The sequence below is a fragment of the Centruroides sculpturatus genome, unplaced genomic scaffold, assembly GCF_000671375.1.
Source record: "Centruroides sculpturatus isolate CEXI.00-Female unplaced genomic scaffold, Cexi_2.0 scaffold308, whole genome shotgun sequence".
NCBI classification, from domain to species: domain Eukaryota; kingdom Metazoa; phylum Arthropoda; class Arachnida; order Scorpiones; family Buthidae; genus Centruroides; species Centruroides sculpturatus.
The window spans coordinates 635,893-658,465 of record NW_019384502.1 but is presented as its reverse complement, the minus strand read 5'-3'; the positions used below and the strand labels follow the sequence as shown (position 1 = coordinate 658,465).

Below are 22,573 nucleotides of genomic sequence, written 5' to 3'. Positions count from 1 at the left end.
ATTTGGTACCTATGCTGATTAAATATTAGTACATTTTCTTTAATAAATGGGTTATACACGAAATACTTAATACATACAATAGTATTTTATTTACATGCATTGTTTTGCATTCTTTAAATTTTGGATGAGATAGAACATTTAGAAAAATGAATAAACAGTTTAAAATGTAAAAGGAAGGAGAGAGAATAAATTTATTGTATCTAAAATATATTATATAATTATTTTGTAAAAAGCTAAGATGCAACGAACCATTGTTAAATTTGAAATTTACAAATAGTTTATTATTTTTGTGAAATTTACAGATAATTTATTACTTTGTTATGTATATGTAAAATCTGTTAAGAAATTTTTCCTTGAAATTGTTATAATGTAAATATTACACTGTTGTATTTACAGATTTTTATTTTAAAAATTTTATCATACTTCAAAAATACACAACGTATACAAACAAATTTTTCTATTTAGGATTTAGGAACTTATAAAATTTTTATTTATGTTTCTGTTTTTTAAGTATTTAAAAGCTATTATATGATATTACATTAAAATAAACAATGTTTTAAAACAAACAATTGTTTTAAAATAAACAAAACTTCTTTATCCATCTTAAGTGAATGCACTCACTCTATCAACTAAAATATAGACACATTATCGTAAAATTCATTGTATCAGAGAATGTCAAAAATCCATTTCTGATAATTTCATTAAATATTAATATATGAAAAATATAAATAAATTCTTAAAATATTTCACTTAACAAGTATACAATTTTTCACAAAATGTTTACATTACTAAAATAATAAATATAAATATAGAAATAATGTTTTATAAAATAAACAAATTGTTTTGTATCAAATACAGTGGATGAATTTGTAAATCTTTTGTGATTTCATTTTACAAAGAAATATGATAAAATTTATTATGAAATCTAATTATAAAAATAACATGGAATAATTTGGCAGTTTATTAGTTATGAGTATTATTACACCAATTATAAAGAAAACTTCTTAAATTATTATAAATGAATATGATTTGATACTTTATAGTTTGGAATGAGTCTTAGGAATTCTTTATTTTTACATACTTTTAATATGACATTCTGAAGAAGTTTTCTTCTTACTTTAAAGAATTTTCTATATAATAAGATTGTTTAGGCTGGATTATTCAATACATTTGATATAAGACTTGATAAATTTTTATATATTTTAGAGATTTTATTTCAGATTTTCTTTGTATGATTTTTGATAATATAGAACTTATTAATCATTAAATAGTTTTTAGCATATTGGAAAAACAACTTCATTTTATTTTAAACTTTATTAAATATGTATTCATTAATATTTAATAAAATTTAAATATTTTATTATAAATAATATTTAATTTAAATATTTGTATGAATTAATCTTTTATAGTAAACATATTTGTTCAATATTATACAATATTTCCTGTTTATGAGTACTATAAATAAAATCTTTTATGTTGAGGATAAGTTCTAACAAATAATGGGCTTGCTTACAGACATTAAATACTATAAGAAAGTTATTCTAAAATTTAAAATAGAAATTCTTACATTTATAAATATAATAATTCCCTAATTTGAATATAAATTATAAATTTAAATTTAAGCAAAGTATGAAACATAGAGTAATATCAATATGAATAATAATAAAGTATAAATAATATCTATAGTTTAATTTATTTTATAAAATTTGATCATTAGTAAAGAAATTTTTATTAATTAATAAGAAAAACACTGAAATATCTATTTATATAGATCCATTTTGAATCTAATTTTATTTATTCTATAGTAATTGTTGATTAAAATATTATATAAAAAGTTTAATTATGTCAAATATATTAATTGTATCTTTTATTTATTTTAATTAAATAATGTTTTTAAATTGAAACTTTTACAGAACAAATATCATTTGCTATAATTACATCAGAATTTTATTATTTAAAATATTTTTAAAATTCTTGTTAATATCCATAATAAACTTTAACAAATGGAAGATGTTAAAATATTTAAGATTTAAGATATGGAATGTATTCAGAATCACTTTTATTGAACATTACAGTTGGTAATTAGAAAGTTGCTTGATTTTACTTGGTGAAATACTCACACAGAAAATGGAAGTATTGTTAAGTTAAATTGTTAAATTGTCCAATATAAAAATATCTGTTTTAGAAAATGAATAACTCCAATCCATTACTCGCATAAGGTGTTCATATGCACTTAAAAGTGAATGACTGTTCAAAATGTTAAAATACTAGTTTCATTCTTTGTTTTGATTCTTTCGTAAGGTATGTATTGTTAAGAGTAAAAGAAAAAACAAATTTATATATTCATAAAATAAAATAGAGAAATAAAATAAAATTTAGACTTTTTAAATGGAGAGTTGTTTTTCTTATAAATTTAACATATCTGAATGATTATCTAGTATTTTTTTATAGTTATTATTATTTTAAAATCATCATAATAAATTCAACAGCATTAATTATAATATTTTAAAAAATTATAAAAAAATTAATATCTTATACTTTTTAATAGATTTACAGAGCATAATTGAAGAAATTCAGTAACTGAAAGATTATATTTATGCAGTCAGTGTTAAATGCAAGAATTGAATTTAATTTAGAAAAAATTACATTGTTTTTGAAAAGATCAAAATTGTCAGCTATTTCTTCAGTTATTTACACTACAATGAATAAAGTTCTGAATACATATTTGATGACATAAGATTACAAATTATGTCAATTTTTTGTCAAATGTCAAAGAGAGGAAAGATAACTGCTGCTCTTTAGATTTGAACTATCAGTCTTTGAGAAATTAGTGTGAAATTCTATCAAGTGAGCTAATCTGACTAGTAGTAGTTGAAAAATTTGGTCATTTTAAAATTAGTTAATCCCCAACATTGTATCTTTTTAGAATTTTTTATGAAACCTTTGTTGGTTCTTTGTAGGTGTTTATCAGTTACTTAATATTGTTTGTTAGTGAATAATTGTAAATATTTTTGATATAATCCCTTTCCCACTTTATTAATTGCATATTACTAAACTATGATAGTCACAAATATATATGTAATAAGAAAATTCCAAATAATACCACAAAGAAATTTTATTACTACAAATTTCAATCTAATACAAATTTGCAAATTTTAATTACTTGCTTGATGCACATTTAAAATTCTCTAATCGCTTTCAGCAATTTGAGAATGACTTGCACTGTGTAAAGTGCTAGAAAAAGTATTGCCAACTAGATCTTTAAGTTTATGATCAGTTATAGTATCTCTAGAGATAATACAACTGTAGATAGTTTGAGGATGTATTTATGAAAGAAAAGTTACATTGTTGGATTTATTTGTGGATTATATAAGAAATTTGAATTGATACACCAAAGAGAGAATTGAAAACAATCCATTAAACAAAGTATCAATTATAAACAAAATGTATCAAACCTGATTGCACTTTGCACATAGTTTTGAAAGTTACTAACATTTTCAGTCTGCATCTAGGACATTCTTCAGGAAGATCAGATTCTATAGCCTAGATTTATTTATATATTGGTAATATATAAGTAAAATCCTGCTGTTAATATTTTGATGACTGCTGATATAAAAACAGTATTTCTGACATGTACTGATAATAAGTATTATAGTTTGTGATCCCTATTTCAGCATCAAATTTCTATAAATAATCTTTATCACTCTCCAAAATTTTTTAATATTCATTCTTCTAAGCATAATTGAGTTGGAGCATTAAGAAAGTCTGTTCTATGTGGCTTACAGAATTGTGTTCAGACAACTAATTTACTATGCCTAGTTTAATTTTAACTATCATGTACTTAATGATTCAGTTTATTTCAGAAGTTATTAATTGCACAGAAAATATGTATTGCATTGAAAAATTGTCTTGTAAATGCATCAATCTTAAAATGCATTCACAAGGTAACATGTGGTTAATCAGGACCTAAACAAACTTTAATATTTATGATTTTCTTTACAGCAGTAATGATCTAGATAAAACTATTAGAAGCAGTCCTACATTATTATACTGTTTGGCAATGAATTTGTAAGATTGTGTAAAAGAGTTTTTTAGATCAAAATATTCAAGCTTTAGTAAGTGCGTGAATATTTTGATCTAAAAACATCTTTCTTCTATTGGACCTCTTAAGTCTTTGGAATAGCATATCAATTCATTATTTTTGATTTTTTTTATTAATGGATAAGTTGTAAAACAATTTTATAGTTTTTTTTTTTTGTTCATTAATAAACAAAAATGGAGAATCTGATATTCAGATTTCCTTTGAAAATTTATGAATCTTATTTATAAAGAATAGTTTCCTGTTATGCACATTTTCCAATTAATCTATCAAAATTGATGACATCATTTTATGATTTGAAACAATACTATTTTGAATAACACTATTACAGTGGTGATTGGTTAATGAATAGTTTGGTTAATGAAAAAATCAGATAATGAACATTTTCACGAAAGATTTTTATGTTTGCGAACAAACACATGTTTGGATAATGAACACCTCACAGAATAAACACAAGAAGAAGCAAACGTAAAATAGTGAATACCAATTGGTCTTCCCTTGTCTTCAGGCAACAATTCAGAACTTTTAGGAGCGTGGGAGACGTCGATATCAATACTCAACCCGGTATATACTGATTGGTTACTATTCCTCCGAACTTTGAAACTCTCCCTTGTAATTCCAGCCTTTTATTTTTCTGACAGAAACAATTCTTTTATAGTATTCACAAAACTGTCAGGCAGGCACTTGTTAAGTTTTATGTCTGTTTTTATTTTCAAAAGGTGAGAGTATAATAGCAAATGTAGAGAGTGGGCAGATGTCTGACATTGCTGGGCAGTATGGCTTGAACAGGTCTACTGTAGGGTGCAGTTATCTAAGAAAGATACAGTATAATCGAGAAGACTCAAGCAGCTAAAGGAATAATAAAAATCACATATGAGAAATAAATAACATTGAAGAGCTCATAATAGAACCTGAAATGGATCTGACAACAGAAGAATGCTAAGAACTCTTGAATGAATAACACCAAGAAACTCAGCGAGGTGTTTTCTTCTGAAAAAGAGGATTAATGCCGATATCTGCTATTAAACATCAGTGGGAGGATGTCAGAACAATGGTGTTAGAATGGCATCCAAACCAGATTGAGGTTAATAGGCTTAGGGATCTCTACAATTACAATGCTATTAATTACTTCTGAAAAACCGTGAATAAGATAGAAAAGCAATCAACGTTAGACAGATTCATTAACCCCTACAAATGGAAAAAATATGACTAATAAAAATGCAAGACTGTGTATATATGTATTTTTATTATTACATATAAATAAACATAGTAAGAAAGTATATATTTTTTATTTTTTGAGGTCTGGAGACGAATTAATCAAATTCTTGTAAAAACCTAAGGTAAATTGATAATCAGTTAACGAGCAATTCAGATAGCGAACAAAGTCTTGAACGGATTATGTTCATTAACTGATCACCCACTGTACTACTAATTTTTTACAGTAATCATATATAATATGTTTTTTTTACAAATTTATTATATAATTTATATTAAAAATACTTTATTATATGATTAAAATACATATAATAAATTATTTGTGTCAATGTTCACAAATAATATAATGTATAATATAGTTTGAGAGATATAATATGAATATCTGCAATTATATGCAGACATTGTTGTTAGTTATATAATGTAATGAAATGATTGTTATAAATACAAATGTTAAAACATGTATTATGTCAATTTAATAATGACAGTTAACTTATTAAATTTTTAGAAATTTAAAGATTTTTATTTTTTTATAACTTGTTTTTATTTTTATGTGAACCATAGTTCACATAAGAATAAAAATAATATACATTATCATAAAGTAACATAAAATAATGTAAAACTTTATTAGTTTTGTGATATTACTGTATTACCAAATTGTACAAATTGTATAAATTCCTTACACATTTTGATAGTACCAGAAAATCAAAATACAAATAATAAAACACTTGAGAAAGACATCTAAAACAATTTCAAATATATTATATTTCAGCAAAAGGAAACTATAAGAATTTTAAATCATTATTTTTCGAAACATTTGATTATACTGTATCAAGTACTTGAATCTTGCTATCTTTTAGATTATATCAAATATAAATCATATTTGATATATGAATATAATTATATCTTTTAGATTGTATTATTAAGATATTATGTATTAAAGATATATATTATATCAAATATAATTTATATTTTATGTAGGCTAATAAAAGTTCATAAAATAACAATAATGAAGTTATTGTTATTTTATGTTCAAATTATTAAACATTTTTTTTGGATTTTATTAAACATAAAATCCAACAAAAAAAGTATGGAAATAATCATCCATGAACTAATATGTGAAAAGTGGAAGACTAGAAAGTGTTCCTTACTATACTGATCATCATACTATATATAGAGCTAACAACAATTGACTGTATTGTATATTATGGATAATTCAATCAATAAAGGATGAATGCACAATAAATACTGTCTTTTTGATGTTGATTAGAAAACTTATTGAATGACAAGAATAATTATTCATTAAAGAACATTGTAAATTAAGCTTGTTTACTACTTTAATTTACCAAAGCATTTAAGTATAATAAGTACAAACACATTAATTTTTAATAGATTTTGAGATATTATTATATAAAAATTACATTTCAATTCAGATATGAAAACTATATTCAGAAAAAACATATTTCTTTAAGAAATCTGTAATAGAAACAAATAAACAGAATCTTACACATTAAAATTCTTGAAACAGTAATCAAATGTAGTTAAAAAATTAAACAGCTAAATATGCATCTCAATAGAAAGCTGTTGAAATGCATAAAAATAAATACTTAAATTTATATGAAAACATGAATATTAAAACTAACTAAGTTTTGCATTTGTTGTCTGTAATAATTAATTAAATTTTTATTCCATGTTTTATTGTACAGTTTATGTGCTATTTTTTAATGTAGCTTTTTTTGTTTGTAATTATCAATTATATACAATAACAATTATAACAGACAATAAAGCATTTAATTTTAATCTCTATGTATTAATTTTATATAAATTTAAGTATTTTTTTTAATGCCTCTGAATAGATTTTTATGTTGCAACTATTCAGATGCATATTTAGGTGTTGTTACTGAAACATTTTCATTTAAAAGTATAAAGATTATTTGTCTTTTTTATTTCTGTTCAAATTATATTATATTATTATTATTATTAAACTTTTTCATTTGTTAAAGTTATAATTATTGTCAATAAAGTTTTAGAATAAATTAAGATTTTAGTATTAATGTATTTCATTTTCAGAGAGTTAAAGAACGGAAACATTACACTGATGATTGCCTTCAAGATGAAGATATTGAAGGTAAAAGATTATTTTCTGTTGAAGAAAAACTGAATAGTGAACAATTTGGAAATTATTTTGTTAAAGAATTAAAAGGAGAAGGTGAGTACAAAAATTTTTATTTTATACTTGCATTTGTGTATTTATTTTACAGCTTGTTTTAATAAAGAAGAAATTTGATACATGAAAATCAGCTTTAAAAAAGGGAATTAATTATTCAAAGTAGCTTTTGTAAAAGGATATTTTCAGTCATTTTAAATAACAATATAGTGTTGTTAATTTGAAAATGTACTGCTGTTTTATATTGACATTTTATTAGCAATTAAAAACCCCAAAATATAATTGTAAAGCAAAGAAGTTGAACAGAATTGTTTGTATAAACTAGTTATGAGAAATTATAGTTTATTTGCTTTTTGTGTTATATTACTTGTGTCATAGCTTGTGATAATTTACTATTTCATATAACAGCAATTATTTTAAACTAATTCTAAAATATTATCAGTTATTCAGATTTTTTGAATTTATTTTAATAATATTTTATATACATTAATTGTGAGAAACTGATGACTAGAATTTTATCATATTGCCTGATAGACAGCTTATAAATAACGATTTAATTAATGTTTTTGTTGTGTTTTTAACAATATGAAGTTATCAAACAATAAAACATATTTTCCTATGGATTCAATAGCTTTATTTGTATTTTATTTTTTTATTTTTATATATAAAATTTAATTTATCTTAGAATAGTTAGCATACATAAAATTTATTTATTTGAAGTATTGTTTTATCATACCAGCTGTACTCAGCAAAAAGAGACTACAATCTTATTACATCACCTGAAGTTCACTGAAAGAAAATTTTTTATTTAACAAATGGCTTATGGTAATAAGTTGAAAAAGTTTGTTAAATAAAGAATTTTCTCATCAAACTTCAGTTGATGTAATAAGATTGTAGTATTGTTTTATTTATTTTTTCTAATTTTTGTTAATGTACATATTATTAGATTAATGAAAACAATTACTGTTTATTTTATCCACTGTATTAATTATTATTAGTGTACTGACTCATTTTTATTGGATAGTATATCAATAAAATAGGCAGTACTAGAAAGTAATGATGCAACAAATAGTATATTCAGCTAGGAGCGTGGCCGAATAGCTGAATATTTGGCCAAACTATTCTGCTTGATTAACACATGTACGAAAATTGGTGTTCAAACTGTATTATGGCAAGGATCACGCACCCTGCTTTCTATTGGCCAGCTGTCACTATGCTTTGCTAATTGCGTTAATTCTTGACAGTTGTAGTGGACATACATAAACATCATGGCAGTATGTGATAAGTGATGATATCAAATGTGGATAACAATGAAATGACCTATATGTGTAAATAACAGAAAAAGAACAGAGAAGGACCACAAAGTGAAAATGTGAAAATAAATATGAAATTGAGTTGATAACATAATTGAATAACTCGAGGCAGGTTATTGGCGTGAAATTTGTGGCCATCAATGCTAAATAATTGTTTTCATAGATTTCAGAAAGCTAAATGCTTGTAATGAAAGTCACTTAGCATGCATGGGCAAAAGCCTGGGGCCCTTCAGGCTACCAAGCTGTATGGAATCTGTGAAATCATAACTGTGACTTATACCAACATCTTATCTGTCTCTTTTCTGTCCCAAATTTGTAAAATGGGAAATCTACAATGGAAAAGTGACAAATCAAAAGTATTGTGCACACACATTATAATGTATGCATAGGCATACATTCTTTTATATAAGAGTATATAGATGACTAAACTTCATAATAAGTAAGTAGTTTTCATTTGATTTGTTACCTTTTTTGATCTCTTAAAAAAATAACTTCGTTATATTACTTTTCCTTTGATCTTTTACATAAATAAGCAAAAAATTGCACTTTCTCGAACTTGAAATATATGTTCAGCATTAATAAAAGTTACCAAAATGATTAATTTACTGTGTTTTGTTATGTGTAATTAATTTGTTATTTCTTATTCCTGTTTTTAGGTATTCGGTATTCGGTATTTGGCCGAATAGCAAAACATAGGTCGAATAGTTTGAATACCGAATAGTAATCGAATATTCATAAATAACCTTCAATTTAGCATTAGCTTTTGTTGTTTACCCATACTATTGGTTGAACCAAACAAAATATAATGGAATATTTTCTGCATATTCTCCATATGTGGACTACTTTACTCATCAGAAATTATTTCCCTCTATAGGATTTATTATTATATCCTTTATATTTATAGGATTTTGGTATATTATGTACCAGTATTTATATTAAATTTTGTATTTATAAGTACAAATTCAAGTTTTGTCATTAGATATTACATATGTTGGTAACTAAATTTTATCTTGATAGGAATATACTCACTGGAAATCAATATTTATACATATAATTATACTAAATAGATAAAATTCAAAATACGAGGCGTGTCCGGAAAGTAAGTACTGTTTCGTTCTACCGCCATTGCAGTGGTAGTATCACAGTTCAGCGCCTGTGCACATGTCTCTCTGGTTGATTGTCAGTCCAGTGATGCCATTACAGCCGGATTGTGTTGTTTTTCCACGTGTTAGTGAGCGTTCAATATGTTTAAGACTATTGCCAATCCCGCCGACTGCGAAGTGCATTCTGTAATACGGTGTTTTGAACGCAAAGAATGTTAAGCCAGTTGAAATTCATCGTCAACTTGTAGAGATTTATGGTGAAAATGTAATGAGTGATGGAATGGTTAGAAAGTGGGTTCAACAATTCGATGCTGAATGCACTGATGTTCATGACGAAGCATGGAGTGGCTGGCTGTCTGTTTTCAATGATGCTTTGGTTGCAGAAGTGAATGAAAAAATTCCTGAAAACAGATGGTTCACAATAAGATTGCTTTGTGATGAGTTTCCACAAATTTCAAATACTGTTTTGCATTAGATTGTTGCAACAACCGATGTTCAGCAGTGGCTGTCTTCACTGGTGGCATCTTTCTTTGAAGAGGGTATAGACAAGTTTGTTTCCCGATATGACAAATGTCTGAACAATGGTGGTAACTATGTAGAAAGATAGTTTCAGACATGCTCTTTCATGTAAAGATAAATTTTGTTTTGAAAAAATATTTTTTATGCGAGTTTTTCCAACATGGTATTTACTTTCTGGACATGCCTCGTATATTATGATTGTTAATTTCTGATCTGATAGATATCTTACAGCAGGTATATTTAACAGATAGGGTGCATATTATGGTATTTGATTTCATTTCCTTATACCCCTCAGTAAAGCTTCAATTGTGCATCTGTGCTCTTAGGGATCTTTTGCTATGGACCTGCTCACTGAAAACAGGTCAGAACTCACTTACCTGATGTGTTACACACCTCTATATCCCAATTTAATAACAGCACATATTTACAAAAACGGGGAGTGCTCGTGGGCAGCCTCCTTTCAGGAGACCTATGCAAGTTGGTTGTGAGTCTGTTGGAAGAAAAAGTCACACTTGAATTCATACTAAACATTGTTGTATACAAGAGATACGTTGATGACCTGTTTGTTCTTTGGAGAACTGAGCCTGATGTAGACTGTTTTTTACAACATATGAATGATAATCCGTATGGACTAACCCTTAGATTAGATAAGTAATACAGGTAACCCCCGTATAACACGGTAGTTACGTTCCAAAAAATTGCCGTGTTATGCGAATCCGTGTTATACGAAACAAAGAACTAATACGAAAAGGAGGGTTAGGTTCCAAAAATTAAAAAACATGCTAATATATTTTCATAATTAAGATAAATATCTTCATTAAAATTTTTTAAGTGATACATATTAATATAAATTAAACAATGTTTTCTTCGTCATCACTAAAAACACTATTAATTAACCGAGAGCGTTTTATTTTTGGCAAGTTATCCTTATCCTATGAGCATTTTTCTGCATTATCTTCAGATCCGTGCTTTACCTTTTGCAAAATGTATGTAATTTTAGATTGCTTGCTTATAGTTAAAAGGTCTTTATAAATTTCCTTATATGGTGCTAAGCACTTATGAAGAATAAAGCAAGTATGGAATAAGGGAAAAACATTCGGCAACATCAGAAGCAGAAGCGTCGCGATCTGGCAACATTGAAACAAGTTTCGAGAAGGACCATGTGTATCGACAGAAGGCGAGAAGAGAAAATTTACATACTTAAGTACTAATAATTCACGAAAATTATTATTTTCGTGAACTATTATTACTTAAGTATGTAAAAATTTATTACATTTTATGTTGTACGAGGGTTTTACCCAATTCTCAAACTGTGTCAGAGTAAATCCGTGTTATAAAAGTACCGTGTTATACGGGGGATGGTACCAATTCTCGAACTGTGTTAGAGTGAATCCGTGCTATAGAAGTGCCGTGTTATATGGGGGTTACCTGTACCAATGCTCACTTCTTAGATATTGACTGCAAGGCTACATAGTAACTGGCATCTATTACAAACTCAGCTATTTACCATTATTTATTCCTGCAAACTTGGCTGACCCATTTTCATATAAGGTGGCTGCCTTCCATGCACTGACAAGATGGGCTTTTACACACCATACAAATTAGTAGTGGTGTGCCGTCCATGGAAGCTGTGGAACTGTGGAAGCACCATTTCCCTTGTATTTTCTAAATATAAATACATATTGTGCAATTATTTTCATATTTTAATGTACATGGAATTAATTAAAATTAATATTTTATTATAACTGCATTATGTATATTATTACAAATTTATATACATGAGAAAAACAATGATATATTCAAATATAAATTTGTATATACATATTCCCAATGGAAGCGTATTGTCGAATACGGCGAAAATATTTGAATTGTATAAAGCAGCCAGATTATATGCATTTGCACATGTGCTTTACTGAGCACCAACCTCACACGGTTTAGCTCGTGGATGCTACATGCCAAAATATCATATAACGCTTCCAATGATTTTATCTAGGCCAGCACAGTTTCCCTATCATCAAATGTCACTGCACGCCACTGCAAATTAGGAAGACACTTTAAAAGAGCTAAAACATAGCTATAAAGCATGGGTATAGAAAGGACCTAATATGTAATTTAGCTCGTGCCTACTCCAACCAACATGCCTTATGCAACAACTTCAACAACCAAGAAGTTTCTAACAGAGGTCAAGCATGCAACCCCTCTTTGTAAATGGTATGTAAATACTGGCCATAGTCTATGGTAATAGAGTATGACCAGTATTTACATACCATTTACAAAGAAATAGCTGACAATACAGCTATCAATTTGGCATACAAGAGAGGTTCCATGGTGTATAAATTATTATGCAATGGAAGAACAAGGCTGATAAATGTAGGGCTCCAGGGGTGTACAGTGTTCCTGTGAGGGACAACAGATTCCAAAAAGAAATATGGTACACATTGGGTCGGTAAATGCTCCTTACACAAAAAGTTGCAAGAACATTGTCACAACATTTTGAATAAAAGGCATACCATTGCCCTGTCCATTTATGCCACTGAGAAATATGTGCAAGCTGATTTCATAATGCCATGTTAATTAAGCAATCATTCACACTGATCACATCAGGGCCTAAAAGACTTCGAAATATACAACGCCAACCTGACTGGCAATTGTATTAACTTTATAGACAGAAAAAGCATCTCATATGCATGGCATTGCTTTTATGAAAAACCAGGAATTGCTGACATAAATTAATAATTATTATTATTATTTTGTTTTATTTTATTTCTTATATTTATGTATTATTTATTTGTATATTTACCACCAATTAATTTTTTTGTTGTTTTACAATGTTATGTTTTTGTTCTAATTATTTAAAAATATATTGAAAAAATGCATGTTCTGAAAAAAATTGAAAAATTTTTGTAATATCATTGATGACCTGAGGCAGACCTTGGTTAAGTTCAAAAATGTTGGTCAGAAATTTTTATATTAAAAATTTTTGTTACTGTAAGTTAAAGGTTTAGTTAAATGTGTTTAGACTGTTAATTTCTGTTAACTTCTGAGAAACTTGGACAAAATTATTGATAATATTTTACGATACTGATGCATCCATAAGCAAATTGGCCGATTACTGATTAATTTGCCACTGATTCATTTATAATGTAATTATGCATTGTGATATGAAAATACATTTTGTATAGAATTGTAGATAATGTATTATAATATATAATATAATTAATCACAGTTATTCTATTTCAGATCATGTGATGACAGAATTAGAACAATTTTATCTAGTTTTTGCTTTTTATTTTTATGGTCATTATATGCTTTTTCACAAAGAGAAAATTAAAACTATTTCTAAAATATTGAAAGAATGTAGATAATTTAGCTTACATCACAGAAACAAAAATGATTATAACCAGAAGTACTTATTTCACATATATAAAAATTTACTGTTAAATTTTTAATTTATGGTAGTGGGTTTTTTATTAGTTTAAAAGAAACATAATTTATTTTAAATATATCTACCTTGTATATGAATAAAATCTGTTTTTGAATGTTGATGCATATCCCTATCAAATGATATAATTATTTTTCATTTTTTAAAGTAATTTAATATGTTCTGCAACCTCCAAAATCATATTAATAATGCTGTGTAAGATATNGTATACATTAGATTACAATGCAGCTTGAAAAAAATTTTAAAAACATTGTCTATCTATCCAACAATCAGAATTTTAATAACCAAATGTCCAGGCTGGAACTGAGATGAATCACCATGCAAACAACATAAATACTTTAGAATCTTACAAATTCAATTTCAGCAGCTAAACTTGAAGAGGTTTTTAAATAAGCTGAAAACATTATTTTTACAATAAAACATTTACTGAATCAGTATTTATGGTGTTTGCTTGATGAGAATTTTAATTAATTAATTATTATTTTTAAATTTTTATTAATTATATGTTAATAGTTAATAGTTAAGTTAATAGAAAGATAGAAATGTCAGGAAAGAAACTGAATTTCAGTCTTTTTATTTTATATTTCAGAGCATTTTAAATATGTTTATTATTATTATTATTGAGTTGTGCAATTATTATTTTATTTTAATTTTATTAAAGAGCAATTCACATAATTTTAAAGATTATAATCACAGTAGCTTGTAATAAAATATTATTAGTATCTATATTTTAAATTAAATTTATATTCAGATTTTAATATTACTTTTTAAGAAAACAGTGTATATTTTTCTATACATAAAAATCTTTAGGGAGCCGTCGAATATTAGATGTAATGGATGTTACAACACAAAAAGATACAGAAATGACAATGAAAGAATGGTGCCAATATTTTGAAGATCCTAAGCGAGAGAGGCTGTTAAATGTTATAAGTTTAGAGTTTAGTCATACTCGACTTGAACATTATGTGGAATCGCCAACAGTTGTAAGTATGGAAATTATATTTTTAATGAAATCATTGTAACAGATTAACAGTGCATTATAATTTACTTAAATTATATCATTTAGGTACGACAAGTAGATTGGGTTGATTTAGTATGGCCTCGTCATTTGAAGGAAAGTCAAATAAAAGGAACAAATGATATTGAAGATATGAAATATCCAAAAGTTCAAAAGTAAGTGAAAATTGAAATAATTTTTTTATATTTGGTTTAATTTTTTTTTCAAGCATTCTAATTCAAAATTTACTTAATAAAATAAACTGATAAATCTTACTAGAGATCAATAAAATTAAAAATATATATAATTGATCAAATGTTATTTAATATATTTAAAACTATAAAAATACAAATCAAACATTAAATCAGTAATATTTGATTTTCTCTGCATGGTCTTGAACATTCATGAAGAGAAGCTTTACAGTTTTACCACTCATTTATTTTCTTTTTGAGTATTTTAACTGGATAAAAATGTTTTATGCTATTTTGTAATAATCTACAACTTTATAGTTTAAACTATGCTGTTGTCTTTCATAAGAACTAATTTAGGATTTGCTCCATGTGAAAGGGGAGTTAAGGTGCATAGTGTCAAAACCAACAAATAGTCCACAATTACACTGGAATATAGAAGAATTTTTTAAGTACAAGACTCTTTTTAATTTATTTACTTACACTTCAATAAAATGTAATTTATTTAATATTTCAGTTACAAAAACCCAAAAATGGATTTACATATGTCAGAGAATGTGTAAATTCAATGTATAATTTTATGTATAAAATGCATTTAAAAAAACAGTAATTGATTCTTTTCACAATTTTTCATTGAACAAAGAGAAAATAATTAAGCAAAAATTTAGCATTAATACTTTTTTCAGTTTCAGTCTTAAAATTTTTAAGTTTAGTAAATTACTCCAAAAGTTGGGAAATAAAGAATAGATATATATCCCATTTATAACTCTGTATAATTATGTAATGTTAACATAATAAATCACACCATTTACACTTTTTCTGGCAGCAACACTTTAATATACAAACATTTTTGGAGCTATATCAGGTTTTAACATTAATCAAATTGAACATCTATAATGAAATAAAAGTTTGGAACAACTTTGGTGTTCTATTGATGTCAGAAGATTTGAAAATAGATATCTTCCACCGTATATTTACCTAGATAGAATTATATAAACAACAAAATCAATTAATTAAATAACTGCATATTGTTAATGTTAAAACCTNAACTTCTAACTTAAAAGGTAATTTTCATTTTTTAAATAAAACATATAAAACATAATACAAAATATTATTGTAAATTTTTATAATAAGATTTTAAAAAGCAAAGATGGTCAATACTTTGATTACTCAATCCTATTCCTATTTTAGTAATGAAAAGTCATGCTACCGAGAATGCCCATTCCAATTCAATTGATGTGAGTGGAATTGTGTTTAATGCATTTAAGAGAAGACAAATGTTATGTGTTTTTTCACCTGTAGCCTGCAAGATTTCTAGTTCGTTTTTGAGATTGTAGTACTTCTTTTGCTCTCTAGTATTCTTGATTTGTCTACCTCAGCTGCTGTAAGAAACATCAAGCTTATATCCTGATAATTTGGCAGTCATTTTTCTTTAATAATTAGGTTAATGAAGAAAAACTTCATACTTGCAGACTTCATACTCGTTTGTATCCTTGCCCAATTTGTACAACCTGGCGTTGTGCAGTTATTGAAGTTACTGGGCATGGTTAAAAATTAAGACAGTATAAGCACAATTCTTTCAGATATTACAGGTTCTGACAAGTAAAGAATTTTCAGAGTCCTGCCACAAATAAGCTACGTATTGATTATTGACCATTTGTGACATGCCATAACGTGCAAAAATTTTAAAAACTAATAAATAGGTTTAAAATTAATAAATACAAATGTATTCTGACAGTTTATGAGTTAATTATACTTTCTATTTGCAAAATTTTCTCAACTTGAACAAAATAAGAAAAAAGTGAACTTTTAAGAAATTTGTAGGATTTCTCAGGATGAGATGAATTTCCTGGGTTAAAAAAACAACCAGGATCCTGGGATCTCGTTTGAGAAACCCTAATTGTGACAATGTCATAATAAATAATTGCTTGTTGCTATTAAGTTTTTATTTTACAGCAATGTTCAAAGCAAACAAAAAATATACTTTGAATTACTGATTCTTCTCAATTTATGAATGAGATCTAATCATAGAAGTTGTTCATTATATGTTAGTGATTGTTATCTATTAAACACTATTAAACACTATTATCTATTATTTTTAAGAAAATAGAAACAATTAACAAAATTAAAAGGAACAACATATAAATTTACAACTAGTTTCATAATTATATGCATATGCAAATTGTCTTCATACAGAATATGCTTGTACAGAATGGTTCACATACTCATAGGTTCCAAAAAGAATCATGTTCATATTTTCAGTTATAATTAGTGTTATCAGCTGAAAAAATAAAATTCCACCTAAAATAGATTATTGATTTAAAAGAGATATATAACAGCATTTTTCAAAGACAGGTAACTTTACTCAAAATTATTCATCAGCATTAGGAGAAAGATTGTATATTATGTTGTGCCCTGCATGAAAGAAGATAAATGTTGCATATCAAAACAGACAGAAGAAACTGTGGTGCATCTGAGTTTATTTGGGCTTGCTGAATTTCAGGAATTAAGCAAGTCTGAATAAACCTGAATAAACTAGTGATAAATATACTATTACATTTCAATTAAAGACAACTCCAGACCAGTTAATTGCATGTCCAGAAATTAGACTTATGAAAGAACTGCAAGTTCCATACTTATCAGCTTCTTCCATCCAGCACATTGTAGAATGTAGGACCAATGTTTGAAGAATTTGCGAAAATTATATGGCAGGTTATAGGTAGAAATTTATCATTACATTGGGCAAAGCATGATTTCTCAACAGTTGTGTTGAGTTGGTCACAATGTGAAAATTAACTCTACGTTTATTATCAGCAAGAAGTGTTTGAACTTATGTACAAACAAGAAATAGTTGCATTATATGGTAATGATGCAAAGAAAGGGTGAACCCATTAAGACAAAGCATTCATTTCTAATCACATTTGACTATAATTTTTATGTTACAGTTTGAAACTGAAGCTAGTATTCATGTTACATCCTTTTGCTAAATATCCACCAAATCACTTGATGCTGTACCAGTAAACATTTTTTGTATAGATTTTTGAAACAAGTTCTTAAAAATTATCATTCTTATAGTTTGGATGGTCTATAGAAAATATTTTTACAGGAGTAGATAAAGTGAATCATTCTGTTCTCTGAAGCACATCTACAGTAGAAATTATACTGTCAAGCTATAGTCCATGCATAATGGAATAGCATTGAACATTCTACTTAGTGAATATGCTAATTTTCAAAATCATATTTTCTCCCTGAAAACATTTCCATAAAGCTAAAACTATACATATTAGTACCTTATTTGTTGTTAATAGTTTTCACTGATCAATAATTTTATTAACTAAGTCAGAATTCACTTTTTCCACATAATTGGTTCCAGATGCAGGTGAAGTAGAAGGAAGATGGTTTGATGATAAAATAACTGTAGTTTTAAAACATTTGTCTGGAAAATATTGCAATAAACTTTATCAAAACGTCACTGTAACACGCTATTCATTATAAAAACTTTTTACTTTGATAATTCATGTTTGAGTCTTGTTCCTCAAAGATTGTCACTTTTCAGAAATCATCTTAAAAGCTGCAGCTATATTTTTGCTATAATTGTATGGAGAGATTGTGAAGCACCTTTTGTTATTTCTTTGTGATTCTCTTGTTACTTCTATTCTTAAATTTGTCTCTAGTTCCATCAATTCATTAGTTATTAATTTCTATGACTTCAACAACTCTCACATCAGTCACATAAAGTGCATAAATTTTGAAGAGTGGGTCTTTAGAAACAGTATTTCCCTGAAGGAAAAAAATTGAAATCAGTCTTTAAACATTATTGTTTTCATTTAAGCATTTCTATTACATTTCCAAATAACAGGAAAGGATGAATTCACCATCCTATTACAAGTAAAAAGTTAAATGTTCAAAATACACAACAACCTACAATTAACCAATAACCGGCGTGAAGCTCTTCATAAAATCAGTGAATGTTTTCAATGTCCCTCCTGGGCTCTTCTTCAGACTTATTTTATATCTTTCATTTGAAGAGTTTCATGCCGGTTATTGGTTAATTGTAGGTTGTTGTGTATTTTGAGTATATACAACCCGGTGTGGTGAGAAAGTACATTAAGTTAAATGTTATTTTGCAGCTGTATGGAAACTTGTTATAAAGGATATTTTCTTCCAAAACAGTTGTGACCTTTTCTTCATTTTTGTAATGCTTTCAGGAATTCAATTGCAGATTGAATATCTGTGCTCACCAATTCGTCCTGAAGTCTTAAATTTGGAATTTTGTTCTCTCTTTTAAAATGTGAAAACCATCCAACGCTAATAAAAAATTAAATAAATAAGAAACATTCTATTGTACATTCGAGTCCCATTGCTCTTGTTCTTGGTTTCATCACTTTCTTGGTTTTACTGCATGCTACATGGAACAGTCTTCTAGTTTTAACAACTCAGAAATGCTAAATTTGTGAAGATTTTGTACTTCTGTCAATTGCAATTTAGTTAGGCTGTTAGTCCTTGTCAACTGTGTGTTTCATCTACATGCATGTTTGTGAATATATTTATGTTGATGAATTATATACCAAAGTATATTCATATTGCCTCTGCAAAGCATGTGAAGGGACAAATGAAGATGGACTCAATTATATATATAGTCTGAAAGGAAATATATTTTTCTATAAGTATATTCATATTTCAATACATGTTCCTTGTATAGTCCCTTCTGAATTTTGGGTTCAAATAATCAGTTTAATGCAATGGAAAAAAAAATATAATAAATCATTTAGACTTTTATAATGTTTGACCAAATCTGACTGACTGTTTTGCCAATTTCTTTTTCTATTATACTTATTAACTTATTTAGTATTATTATATTAACAAAAATATAATAATTTTAACAATTCTTTATTTTTACAAAATATTTATTATAGAATTCAGCTTGAAGTATTTTCAAGAATATGGATTCGAGTATCCTATATTATTTAAAGATAAATCTGGCTTAGGAATGCGGTAAGATTTTTTTATGTATTATTATTATGACTTAATATTTTTTTAAAATTATATGTAAAAAATACTTAGAATACAAAATTTTCATATTAAATTATAGAATATAAATAATACAAATAATCATTTTAAACTATATATTTCAGAATGCCAAGTAATAATTTTACTGTAAATGATGTTAGACAATGTGTTGGTAAGTTTTATTTGTATGATCTAATGTAAATAATTTTTGAACAGAATTTATTCAAAAATTATATAAAAATATAGTAGAGATAATTCATTTTGTAAAATCTTTATGCAGCTGTTTAATCATTTGTAATATATATATATTATATTGTTTCATTAATCAAATGTATGAAAATTTGATTGCTAGAAATCAAATTTGCAGGGTATACTTATAGTTTTCACTTAAACATTTATATGGTTGTTAAAGAAGTAAATATATTCATTAAAAAAGAAAAAAATAAATAAAAACAGTTAATTAAATGCTTAAAAGTTGAAGTGAAATTTGAAATCTGAGTTGTGAGTTGTTTAAATTTCCATTTGTTTTGTTGAAAAATGTCATTTTATTGGCAAAATTCAGAAATGTCAGTGAAATTGTTAAAAGAACTCAGATGCTATCTTCATAAATATATAGTAATATTTGAAGTATTCTATTATAATTATTATTATTGTTATTATTAGCAAGGAAAATAATAAAAGAAACTTATAGTAAGGATAAAGAACAATGTTAGGAAATAAATTTCAAATTACAAACAACTTTAAATTTCATTTGTTTTACACTTTTTACTTTTTACATAATTTGTAATAAATAAATATACAGTAGAATGTTGATTATCCAAATGCCAATCAACCAAAATGTCGATTAACCAAAAGCATTCCAGTCAGACTGTGTTGTGCTGAATCGAATGTTTTTGATACTACATTAACTTCTAAAGTATAATTTGTTTTGTTTTTATTTGTTATTTTTCAATATATTTATTTTGTTTGTACAAAATAAAGAAATAATTTTTAACAATACAATAGTCACAATTATTATTATAAAAATTTTCATTAGTCTTTAAGATCGACGAAAATTCAATGCAAAGCGACATGCAATGGAGAAAAATTTAAACATAGGATATATTAATATACTATTATTGGGATATACCAGGGGTCGGCAGTTTGTCAAGTGAGAAGAGCCAAATTGTCATGAAAACAGGATAACAAAAGTACCAGAGAGCCGCATATTAATTTAAATGTGCGAAATACGACACACGACAGGGGCGCCTCTAGTGGACATTTTTCGCATAACGTTACACGGATGGACGGACACGCATTCAATGCGTTATACATATAGATATGCTTCAAATGCTACCACTCTTATGCGACACATATTGATCAACGCGAGTGTGGTCGTGTGCGGACGGCGTATGATTCTATCTCATAAAGGCATAAGTTATAAGGCTGCGGTGAAATGAGGTGAGGTGAAATTGGAGTTTATGTCCGAAGAGCTGCAAACGTCTATGCAAAGAGCCGCATGCAGCTCGTGAGCCGCTAATTCCGACCCCTGCATTAGGGGTATCATTCACTGAGAATTTGTTCCTTGTGGCCTGACAGTCAATTCTTACTTTTACTGTGATGCTTTGAGGAACCTTAGACAAAATGTGAGACAAAAAATACCGATCTGTGGCTCAACTGCAATTTGCTGTTACATCACAACAATGCGCCTTCTCACATCTCTTTGAAGACAACACAGTTTTTGGCAAAAAACAGGATGGTGGTTGTTCCAATCCTCCTACTTACCCGATTTAGCCCTCTCTGACTTTGTCTTGTTCCTGAAAATGAAATTGAAGTTGAAAGGGCATTGCTTCAAGATCATCAATAAAGTCCAAGAGGAATTGCAGGTTGTATTGGATAGCTTGCAAGAAGAAGACTTCCATGATGTCTTTGAGTCATGGAAGAAGCACTGAGATCACTGTGTACATTCCCAAGGAGTCTATTTTGAAAAGGATGGTGATTAAATTCTAATAACATTATTCTATAAGTTCTTACAGGTTTAGTCTGAGAACTTTCTGATGCCACCTTGTGTCATGTTCAAACAAATTTATATTGTAAAATTGAATTTTATCTTATTCACTAGCTGGGGCCAATTTAGTAATTATGTCACCCTGGGCTACCCCTTTTGAATATAGGCATAGTGTAATTTAATCAAAAGATCTGAGGTCTTGGACCTCACAATTTATTATTATTATCTGAAATTAAGAATATTTTATTACAGTAGACCCCCTATAACGCTTAGATACGTTCCACGCTAATCGAATTTTACGTTGTAGGAACGATTAAATACATGAGCCAATCGCAGCCCGATAAGTGGGAACTTTACGGACTAAGGCTGTTCGAAAGGTTTTCTTCTATAAAATTAACCGATTCTAGACTAATTCCACTCAACATTTCCAAAATACGTATAATTTTTTGGGAATAATCTGTATAAACTATGCTATAAACAAAAAATTGTAGGATTACTTACACCGTTCGACTACGCCGTTGCTTAAAGCTGGTTTT

At 27.1% G+C, this 22,573-nt stretch overlaps 1 protein-coding gene across 1 annotated transcript in view; it reads left to right on the top strand.

The window, feature by feature from the left end:
* The window catches only part of LOC111622110 (lysine-specific demethylase 2A-like), a 74,460-nt gene that overhangs the window by 19,785 nt on the left and 32,102 nt on the right, over positions 1-22,573 (top strand). The window contains exons 2-4 of the mRNA XM_023364425.1: positions 7,382-7,520; positions 19,957-20,035; positions 20,176-20,222. Coding sequence (XP_023220193.1) covers positions 7,382-7,520; positions 19,957-20,035; positions 20,176-20,222 — 265 coding nt within the window. The remainder of the gene's footprint in view (positions 1-7,381; positions 7,521-19,956; positions 20,036-20,175; positions 20,223-22,573) is intronic.